The sequence below is a fragment of the Tenrec ecaudatus genome, chromosome 10 (genome assembly GCF_050624435.1).
Source record: "Tenrec ecaudatus isolate mTenEca1 chromosome 10, mTenEca1.hap1, whole genome shotgun sequence".
NCBI lineage: Eukaryota > Metazoa > Chordata > Mammalia > Afrosoricida > Tenrecidae > Tenrec > Tenrec ecaudatus.
The window spans coordinates 118892954-118904342 of NC_134539.1; the positions used below are offsets into that span (position 1 = coordinate 118892954).

At 43.6% G+C, this 11389-nt stretch overlaps 1 protein-coding gene and 1 non-coding gene across 3 annotated transcripts in view; one reads left to right on the forward strand and one right to left on the reverse strand.

The window, feature by feature from the left end:
- TAF15 (TATA-box binding protein associated factor 15) overlaps window positions 1-7681 on the forward strand; it is a 31983-nt gene extending 24302 nt beyond the window's left edge. For both annotated transcript variants that reach the window (XM_075561419.1, XM_075561420.1), the window contains 5 exons: window positions 4180-4272; window positions 4895-4976; window positions 5087-5175; window positions 5284-5848; window positions 7353-7681. In XM_075561419.1, coding sequence (XP_075417534.1) covers window positions 4180-4272; window positions 4895-4976; window positions 5087-5175; window positions 5284-5848; window positions 7353-7392 — 869 coding nt within the window. In that variant the 3' untranslated portion in view covers window positions 7393-7681. The remainder of the gene's footprint in view (window positions 1-4179; window positions 4273-4894; window positions 4977-5086; window positions 5176-5283; window positions 5849-7352) is intronic.
- On the reverse strand, window positions 2980-3114 carry LOC142460564 (small nucleolar RNA SNORA9). The gene has a single exon (XR_012786744.1). It is a non-coding gene; the product is annotated as a small nucleolar RNA SNORA9 (small nucleolar RNA).
- Window positions 7682-11389: the final 3708 nt, after the last annotated feature.

An 11389-nucleotide genomic window follows, 5' to 3' on the forward strand; every position in this document is an offset into this window, starting at 1 on the left:
GCCCTGAGCAGTTACAGTTTAGGGAAGGTGGGGGTAGGGAAGGCTGGTCTGTGCTCCTCTTTCCTAAGCCAAAATGGGGGAGGAAAGGGTCCTGGGTCCCTCTCTGGCAAGTGGAGCAGGCCCCTCCAGTAATTCTAGTCTTTTAAGATCTAGATGAATTTTTTTCAAATAAGTTAATGCATTCTTAGAAGAAATAAGGAGACTTAAGTTGAAGAAAGGGGTAAAGTATCCCTAGTCCTCTACTCAGAGATAGCCACTGTTAATAGTTCATTAACTTTTCCTTCAGCCTTTAAAATGTATTTTAATATGGTTTATACTTTACAAACACAGTTCTGTTTTGTGCTTTTTTCTTTTATTCATTTTATTGGGGGCTCGTACAACTCATCACAATCCATACATCATCCATGTGTCAAGCACATTTGCACATTTGTTGCCATCGTAGTTCTCAAAACATTTTCTTTCTACTTGAGCCCTTGGTATCAGCTCCTCATTTTCCCCTTCTTCCCTGCACCCCCCCAGCCCATGAACCCTTGATAATATATAAATTATTATTTTGCCATGTCTTACACTGTCCGACATCTCCCTTCACCCAGTTTGGTGTTGTCCGTCTACCAGGGCTGGGGTTATATGTAGATCCTTGTAATTGGTTCTCCCATTCTACCCCACCCTCCCAGTATTGCCACTCTCACCACTGGGCCTTAGGGGTTCATCTGTCCTGGATTCCCTTTGTTTCCATTTCCTATCTGTACCAGTGTACATGCTCTTGTCTAGCCAGATTTGTAAGGTAGAATTGAGATCATGATAGTGGGGGTGGGGTAGGGAGGAAGCATTTAGGAACTAGAGGAAAGTTGTGTGTTTCATTGTTGCTACCCTATACCCTGACTGTCTCGTTTCCTCTTGACTGCGACCCTTCTGTAAGGAGATGTCCAGTTGCCTACAGATGGGCTTTGGGTCCTCATTCTGCACTCCCCCTCATTCACAATGATAGGATTTTTGTTCTTTGATGCCTGGTACCTGATCCCTTCGACACCTCGTGATCACACAGGCTGGTGTGCTTCTTCCATGTGGGTTTTATTGCTTCTGAGCTAAATGGCCGCTTATTTACCTTCAAGTCTTTAAGACCCCAACGCTATACCGTTTAATAGCCGGGCACCATCAAGTTTCTTCCACATTTGCTTATGCACCCGCTTTGTCTTCAGCAATTGTGTCAGGAAGGTGAGCATCATGGAATGCCAGTTTAATACAACAAAGTGTTCTTGCATTGAGGGAGTACTTGAGTGGAGACCCAATATCCATCTGTTACTTTACTAAACCTATAAATATATGCACATAGATCTATTTCCCCATCCTCATATATAAATATATTTACATATATACATACCTATATTTAAACCTATATATAAATGCCCTTTGCCTCCCAGTTCTTTCTTCTATTTCCTTTTGCTTTCCTCTTGTCCCACTATCATGCTCTTCCTTCATTTGGGTTTCAGTACATTGCCCTTGATCAATCCCCACCAGGCCTCTTACACCCTCCTGGCCACTTCTTTTGGATCATTTGTTGTTCCCTCTCCCTGGGGTTGTTTACACCACTTCCTTTCCCCACCTCCCCCTCTCCCATTTCCCCCCCTGAACTTTCAGTCCCATTGTTTTCTCCTCTAGATTATTTATCCGGCCTATCTTATTTAGATAGACCTGCAGAGATAATAATGTGCACAAAAGAAGACAGCAAAACAAAGCAACAAAAGAAAACAACAACAAAAAAACCAATGACACAAAAAAGAAAAGCCTGTAAATAGTTCAAGGTGTGTTTGTTGGCCTTTAGGAGTGTTATGGTGCCAAAGTCTATTTTTGGTACTCCTTCGGGGCTTCTTTGCGCTGGTTTTGTGCTTTTTTTTACTAAACATTTTAATGCAGGGAATTCCAGTGCTATTACATGTCATTTTTGTTACATCCTAAAAATATTTTATACCCTAATTTCATAATAACTAACACTATATTACAGCAGGTTTCTAAGTGTTACATATGCTAACTCAGTCTTGACCGTAACCCCGAGTTGTGTGCCCTATTGATCCTCATTTTACGGATGATGAAACAGGCTTAGAAAACCTTCCAAGATTGCAGAGTCAATAGCAGTCAGACTCGGAACTCCGGCTGGGTAGCTCCAGTGGCTCTAAAGTAAATAACTGCTGGGTTGACAGGGTTTGTGGATTCTTCCATGTAGAAGATGGTTGTGCATGTGTCTTCCCAAAACAAGTACGGTTGTTTACTTCTTCAGAGATGTGTAGTGATGCCTTGTCTGTCCTCCCGGTTTTCTTTACTTGTTCGTACTAAGATTAAACCCCCTCACTTTGTTCTTGAAGACTGATGTGTACTTTTCTGTCATAGTTTTTGTGAATCATAAATACTCCTTTTGCTCACAGAATGTTACAGTATTGTGTCTCCAGGACTGGCCATTAGATATCTTTCAAGCCTGGAATTGAACCCTGCTATGGGGTCAACTTTTAGGCAAACAGTAAACAAGGTTATAAAGTTAACAGTTAGCCTAGGGAGGTGTGCGGATTGTTTAGAACACTAAGCCATCTGAGGTACAAACTCGGAAGGCAGGAAAGAAAGATGAGTGGAAATGGGGAACACAGGGAAGAAGTGGGAAGTGTGCTGTTACATTATGGGGATTGTAACTACTGTCATGAAATAAGATGAGTATAAATCATTGAATGGAAAACCGATTTGCTCAAATTCTCATCCAAAGCACAGTAAGAAGTTAAAAAATTTGTGGCATTTGCCCACAGGTTATAAATAAATGAGCCTCTTAAACTTCATAGTTATTTCCAGTTCTTACAGTTTTTAGGGTACTTACCCATGAGCCCGGGAGCAAGAAGAGCTTGGAAGCTTACAGGGGCAATTCTACCCTGTCTTAAAGGGTCACTATGCCCATTGATATTGACTCAGTGGGAGCAAGTTTTTTTGTTTTTTTTTTCCGTTTGTCTGAAATTTCTATAACCTTGCTCTGGAGAGGGTGCAGAGCAAGGCCTCAAACCGTTTCAACACTGTTCTTGCAAGCACTGTAGGAATGCACAGGGTCACTCCAGACCCAGACATGCTGGAGGCTTGCAGCACAAGTTTGTTTTTGTTGTTATCTCTGAGTTGTTTCCTATGTCAAAGTGCTTGCCATCCCATCTGCATCATGAGACGTTGCCAGCCAAGGGCATTTAGGGTTTTGGTTAGGAGCTAATGCTCCTGGATTTATAATTATTTTACAAATACTTGGGCACCTTTTCCTTATACTAGTATATCGGTTCTCTTGTTTAATAAAGTGAAAAGAATTCCTTTTGTTAATAGGGTATATGTGTGTGCATGTATTTAATTATATACATATTTCAGATATTTGCTTGATAAACAATTGAAATGGTATGAAAGATAAAATGAACGAGTTTTCTTTCTACCTTTGGGGGGAAAAAAAGCTTTGTTGTGGTTTAGGTGGAATTTTGTGGAGCAAATTTGTCTCCCGTTCAACTGTTTTAAACAGCTATTCCGCCATATTGGTTGTAATCCCCATTTCCACCTTGACTTTTTTCTGCTCACTTAGTTTTCCTTCCTCTCTCTGCCTTCTTAACTTTACTTACGGGTCCTTTCCGCCTTTGACCGTCAAGGATTTCAGTTCCCCTCAGAAGTAAGGACAGTGGTAGGGCAGGCCACATACAACATTAATACACAAAAGGGCTTCAAAAAGGACTGTGGATGGAAGCAAATTTTGATGGATGTGGGTCAGTCTTCCTTGATAAGTCCTCAACTATTCTTGCTCTCCCTTATGACAAATAATTAAATAAATGAAGTTGTAGAAAAGTGGAATTAACAGATACTGGAAGTTGTACGCATGCTACCTTTGAAAAATAAGTGTTAACAGTACACGCAATATCCTTAGCTTTCCTTTTGAAGGAAATATGTAAGTCTAGGAAGAAGTGGCTTTTCCAGGGAATTACCTGCTTTTTTTGATAGATGCCATTTTTTATACTGCTACTTTGACTCCTTGAGCACTAGCATATTTGGCATTTCTTTGAGGAAATGTCAGTATGCCTTAATTCTTTGAAACTTAAAATTTCCAAGATGTCTTATTGGGATGAAGGGGTGTGGAGTAGGAATTTCAACAACATTTCTTCAAAACCGTTTCTGTTTTCTTAGGAAAAGAATTCCATGGCAATATCATTAAAGTGTCTTTTGCCACCAGGAGACCTGAGTTCCTAAGAGGTGGGGGAAGTGGAGGTGGACGGCGAGGTAAGACGTGTGTCACAGGCCTGCGTCCTTCACAGGGCTGCTTCAGTTTGAGTGCATGTCCTGCACTTGCTTGTGTGCAATTCTATCCTATCCCCTGTTCTCTCTAGGTCTTTTTAAGTCTTCCATGAACAGATGTTTTGGGGTACTGAATAGTCAGGTATATGAGGAAGTATTGGGAGATGGTCCCAGAAGTTTATTTGGAAAGCTACATATGAACAATTTGTTGTTCACCTGGAAATCAGGAGTCTGTTGTTTGAATGATACCTACTTTCCTGCCTTAGCCTGACCAGCTTGTAAATGCCCTAATCAGGGTTACTGCTAGCTTATTTCTTTTGGTCCTAGTTCCTACAATTTGGGATATATCTTCTATCATTTATTCACACACTGAGTAGATAGAATGGACTTTTGTTTTTTAAAGTGCATAATTTGTACTATAACGGGGGCTTTTTCCTCCATTTACTAAGTAAAGCCTCCCATCAAAGAATTATAAACTTTCATCATAAAGTGTTTTTCAGAGCTTCCTAATTATTATTTGGTACTTTTTCCATTTGAGCTTTTCCTCTGCTTTCATATCTGCTGCTGATATTCCCACCTTTTCCACTTTCCCTTCCCTTCCCCCAAGGCCGTGGAGGATATAGAGGTCGTGGAGGCTTTCAAGGAAGAGGAGGAGACCCTAAAAGTGGGGACTGGGTTTGCCCTAATCCGTAAGCATACCACTGACTTTGGTAGGAGCTGGGTGGTGATTGGGCTTGGAGGGGTGAAAGACTGGGTTCTGTATCTTTGTAAACTCTACGAGCATTCTTTTTCTTCTTAGGGCATGTGGAAATATGAACTTTGCTCGAAGGAATTCCTGCAATCAGTGCAATGAGCCCAGGCCAGAGGACTCTCGCCCCTCTGGAGGAGGTGGGTTAGCTCTCTGAACAGCACCCACCTGGTGCTGGTCTGCTGCCGCCACTCAGGGGGTTTTACAATGTTCTGTGGCGCTCATCCATTTGCATTTCTCCTTTGCAGATTTCCGGGGGAGAGGCTATGGTGGAGAGCGGGGCTACAGAGGTCGTGGGGGCAGAGGTGGAGACCGAGGCGGCTACGGCGGAGACAGAAGTGGGGCCGGATATGGTGGAGACAGAAGTGGTGGTGGTGGCTATGGAGGAGATAGAAGTGGGGGTGGCTATGGCGGGGACAGAAGTGGGGGTGGCTATGGTGGGGACAGAGGCGGTGGTTATGGTGGGGACAGAGGTGGAGGCTATGGCGGGGACAGAGGAGGTGGTTATGGTGGAGACCATCGAGGTGGAGGTGGCTATGGCGGAGACAGAGGTGGCGGCTATGGAGGAGACCGAGGAGGCTATGGTGGAGACCGAGGAGGCTATGGAGGAGACAGAGGAGGTGGCTATGGTGGAGACCGAGGCGGCTATGGTGGAGACCGCAGTGGGGGGGGCTATGGAGGAGACCGAAGTGGAGGCTATGGAGGAGACCGAGGTGGAGGCTATGGAGGAGACCGAGGTGGTGGCTATGGAGGAGATCGAGGTGGGGGCTATGGAGGAGACCGAGGAGGCTACGGAGGCAAAATGGGAGGAAGGTGAGTCTAACTTGGTAATTTTTTTATATTACTGCTCTTAGATTTTAGGGTCTGTGCCTTATTTGTCATGGTTATTTCTGTCTGACTCTTTGGAACTTGAATCCAACTGCCTTAGTTAGGATGGAGAAGGTAGCAAATTTTTGTGTGAAAATTCTTATTCATAAATATTTATATTTAGGTGTCTGTATGTATGATTTTCCCTCAAAGCTAGAAGTATTTGAGATGAAATAACTTTATAAAACTGTTTAAATCTGAGGGAGGGGGGAATGAGGAGGGAGGGGGGGGAAATAAGAGGACCTGGTGCAAGGGGCTTAAGTGGAGCGCAAATGCCTTGAGAATGATTGGGGCAGGGAATGTATGGATGTGCTTTATACAATTGATGTATGTATATGTATGGATTGTGATAAGAGTTGTTTGAGTCCCTAATGGAATGTAAAAGAAGAAAAGAGAAAAAAATGATTAGGGCAAAGACTGTACAGATGTGCTGTATACAATTGATGTATGTATATGTATGAACTGTGATAAGAATTGTATGAGCCCCCAATAAATTGTTAAAATAAAAAAAAATAAAAACTGTTTAAATCAGGGATCAGTATTCAAAATGAGGGAAGGAGACATCTTCCATAGGGGTTCTCCATTAAATGATGTGTGCTAGCCCAGAGGTGTTTTGGAGAGTGTAGTAGTACCTTTCCTGATAAAAATCACTGATGATACTGGTGTGTTGTGCACACGATATAGAGGCAGACAAAGTTGAAGAACCAACTTTTCTGTAAAAGAGAAAAATGTAAAAGCACTTCAGTTATGGAAGTAAACATTGCATACATTGTAGGACAGTGAGAATTTGTATCGCATATGCTTGAGAGCATGGTATCGAGAGCTAGACTGTTCATTTCTGGTTCCATAACATATTAACTGAGTGACTTTAGGCAAGTAACTTAATCCCTCAGAGCATCAGTATTCTCACTTGAAAAATGAGGCCACTAATAATAGTAAAACCTTTGGAAGTTAAATTGCTATCAGTTTTGCTGGCCTGTAATTAGCACTATGTGATTGTTAGCTATTATTAACTATTAAATAGCCTACCATCTATTGAACACTTACTGTGTGGCAAATAATGTGTATATCCGTTTAGTATTCTATTAACTCTATGAGGTAGATGGGACTTCCCAGTTTACAGACTCATACGTGCTAAATAATCTTCCCCAGGTTACATAGGTAGTGGTAGATTCAGAGTTTACACACGCGAGTGTATTCTTGCTCATCCTACTATTCACACTGCTCGAATGGCCACCATCTTTGACTTTCTGTAACACCTCCGTGGGTTGTCGTTCCTATTCTAGGTGGGAAAACGTTGAGTTAATGATAGTAATTTAAAGGCATGGGCTTAACCTTAAAGTAATTCATTGTCTCGTGGATGCCAATCATTAGGCACCCTGAAGAAAGGTCTAATGCTTCTTTGATAGAAAAGTAGAATTTAGCTGGGCTCTTTATTTTTCATTCCTAGAAACGACTACAGAAATGATCAGCGCAATCGACCGTACTGATGACTGTTTTGAATGTCCCTTTGTCTCTGACATCCATAGTGAAACTGCCAGAGTTTTGCCTGCTGCTTTCCTCGTGGCCTCTTCTTGGGTAGTAAAATTAAGTGACACTTGGATTTTTATTTGGGCGGGAGGGTTGGGGCGGTTTTTCTTTTAGAAATGTCCGTTGGAATTTCCTCTTAGTTTTAAATCTTTTCCTTCCCACTCCTTGAAAAGCTGAGTGCGTTGTAAAATATTGCCAAAATGGAAAGTGTTTTGTAATACTGCAATAAAGGCTGCTTGTTTTTGTGGACTTCCTAGCTACACATGAGTGCATTGTTCTGTCATACTCGGGACTCGGATAGTACAAGCCCTAACCCTGATGAATTAGGAAATGAGCCCAGTAATGTGCCAATCCAGTACATGGAACTGTTACTCTTGGCGTTGTTTATTGAGCTCCTACTATGTTTAGATTATTCTGAAGAATTACTGCAAATCAGAATCACTTGTTTGCTAACTGATGCAGTCCTGGGCGTCACCTCAGGTGTGTGGAGTCAGAATCCTCGTGGGAGGTGGAGAGGGAGGGCTGATGAGACCTGTTATTTATGGCAAGCTGGCCAGGGGATTACAACACAGTCAGTTTAGTACTGGTTTACTTTGAGAGCCATTTATTCAGGTCACTGTCCTAGATGCTGAGAGAATGAAGGTCTAAGGGCTAGATAGGAAAGGTAAGGATTCCACAAGCCAGGGTTAAGGTAGCATTGTACTTCGTGTCATTAAAAAACTACATAACCTTTTCTTGTGAGTAAGGCACAAGACCAGATGCTGGTACATTACTGATAAAGTAAATAGATAATAAAATCGTTTGATACATGCTCCAATAAGGAGAAGTATAAGGTGCTTTGAGAGCACTTTCTCTGGTCACTTTGGGATCACTGAGTCTTGAGGGAAGACTAGGTAAGAATTCGCCAAACAAAGGGGGCTGGGCTAAGGAAATGCTGCTTGCAGCAGGAAAGGAATGACCTGACTAGATCAGGAGTGGGGAGCGGGCTCTGCACGGTTGGAAGACTGCATAGAGGTCAGTTACTGGAAAGGATTCAGAGGTTTGCATGTAAAAGAAATGGAGAAGTGAGCAGTCATATATGGTCTTATTTTTACCCTCCCTCCGAACTCAGTAAACCAGTTGTCATGGAGTTAGTTAATCCTGACTCATGGCAAGCCCATGTGCTTCAGAATAGAACTGCACTCTTGCTGGAATGGCCCGTGGTGGACTCCTAAAACGTTTTGTTACTCTACTCAGAAAACCCCCACAAAATCGTGCAAGTCAAGAGAGTCGAATCTAGGATCGTGCAAGTCAAGCGAGTCAAAGCGGTAGGGCCATTTTAAGAACACTTGTGAAACAGCCCAGGCCATTAAGGGTATGCATATCCAGAAAGCCACCAAGTACTTGAAAGATGTCTCTCAAGAGGAAATGTACCATCCCAGTATTAGGGGTGGGAGAGTTGGGAGGTGTACTGTACCCAGGCCAAACGGGTTGGGCCCAGGATCGATGGACCCAAAAGTGGAACTTTTGCTGCACATGCTTAAAAATGCAGAAACTAATGTTGAATCTAAGAATTCAGATTCCCAGATCAGTGAGCAAATCCCAGGAGAAAAAGCCCTGGACTTGGAGAACTTGCAGTCCGATCAACTCTTTAGTGAGCTCACCCTGCCACATTGAGGTGAGCCTGATGGGAAAGGAGCCACTTGTTCCTAAACCAGAGGAGCTTGCACAGAAGAAAAATTATCTCAGAAGAAACCGAAGCAGCAAAAACATGACTCAGGAGTAAATTAAACTTAAAATTAAAACTAATGAAAGTTAAGAAAAAAAGTGCTCTATAGGCTTCAATAACTTGTCTTTGAGAAGCAGATTGTTGTTGCCGCAGTGAATTTGAACCACCAGCCTTTTGAGTCGCTATAAGATTGTTAGCAGGGAGAGGCCTGCTCTGATTTGAGTGGCATGGCTGGAAGACGTATGGTTCCTTTGTGGATAGTGAAATTGAGAGGACGGACAGAATGGTAAGTCATGTGCGAGATGACATTAGCCTGAGCTCAGATCCTCTCCCCCTCCCCCGTGATCTCATTCAGACTATGGCTTTGAATATCGTTTACTGTAAGTGATGACTACCACATCTTTGTGCCTAGTCCCTGACCTATCCTTAGGTTTGGATTATATCCAGTTGCTAGTGCCACTAAGTTGGTTTTGACTCGGAGTGACCCTGAATAGGGTTTCTGAAGCATGTCAGTCTTTAGGGGACAGCCTCATCTTTCATTAGAAAGCTGTGGTGACCCTGTTGGGTAAGCCCTAGACTGCTAGCTGTAAGATTGAAGGTTCAAACCCACCACTCACCCCGAGATGAGACTGCTCCTGTAAAGATCCACTCCCCCAATAGTTTAAATATATTTTTTTAAAAAGTCCATCCCATATAGAGTGTTAGCAGAAATCTTAGATATGGTCACTGTGAGTATCAGTTTGATGGCAATGGCTTTGGTTGGGTTAGTAAGGAACCCTGGTAGCACTGTGGGTTAGGCATTGGGTCTGTAAGGTTGGCAGTTCAAAGTCACTAGCACCTTCAAAGGATAAAGATGAGGTCATCTGCTTCCATAAAGACAGCCTTGCCTTGAGACTGCCACTCGAGTCCAAATGGACTCCAATGGCAGTGCATTTAAGGAGTCCTAGGGGTGTGGTAGGAGGCCTGGTGGCAGTGTGTTACTCCTGTGGCTGGTAACTATACAGTTAGCAGTTCTAAACCACCAGTTGCTCCTCTGGAGAAAGATGTTTTCTACTCAAAGATTTATAGCCTAGGAAACTCAGGGCAGTGACTGTCTGAGTTTTAGTGTGAATTAGGTGTGTGTTGTTATTGGGAAGGTTGGTGGTTGGACTGCACCAGCTGCTCCGCGGGAGAAAGGTGAGGCAGGCAGTCTGCTTCCTGAAACACTACCAAGTGGTTGCACTCTTGTAGGGCTGCTGTGAGTCCGAGTCCACTCAGTGATGGTGTTTTGAGGATGAGTAGAACTTTTGATCCATCCTCTGCCACTTATTTTACCCACTTCAGTGTCTCCACCCTCCATTCAGATTAGATGAGATACACAACCTAGGTTGTATTGTTAATTTTTCAGTTTGCATGTATTGTGTATGTTAGCTATGTGCCATCCAGTGGGTTCTGACCACAGAACCAACCACTGCCCGGGCCCTGTGCCATCCCTACAGTGACCATGTTTGAACCCACGTGTTACGGAGCTCTGGGGTGCTGCCCAACAGCTGCTCCACCATAGGCTTCATTCACAACCGAGTCATTGATATTTCCCCACCTGGCCATTTCCCTACAGCCATCGGGAACAGGAAATACACCCAAGCTGCATGGTTCCACCCTGTTGGTTGGATTTACAGTCTATGGCTCAAAACCTCACTGTCTGACTCAGCAACCCTGTAGGGCAGTAAAAGTGCCCTTGGGGGTTTCTGAGCCTCGAGTAGAAAACCTCACGTGGAGCTGCTGTTGAGCTTAGCAGGGCTCCTTTTAAAGCTGTGGCTAGCAGAGCCGGATGAAGGAAGCCCTGAACAGCACTGCACTGTGGAGTAAGATCCTTCAAGTAGAAAGGTGTGTGAGAAGAGGCTGCAGAGAGGAGAGTTGGTCCTGGTTATTGCTTCATTAGTTCCAGACTGGATACTGATTTGGCTGACAGGGAACTGGGTAGGGGTGGGGTTCAAAGCCAAGTTTCACAGGATTTCCTCCTAATTTTCTATCAGCAGCTCCATCTAGCTTGTCATCCAATTCTGGGCCTAGACAACTACTTGATTTAGGGTGGCTGGCTCTGGCCTTCCCTGTTTTCCTTGGTGAAAGGCCTTGTGGTTGGGTGGAAAGATCACCCCACTGGGAGCGAGGAGATGTGTTCAGCGACGCCCCTGCAGTGTGACAAGATGCAGGACACAGCCGAGACAGTGATTCAGAGGAGTGGGGGCGGGGTGGAGCAGCATGTTTAT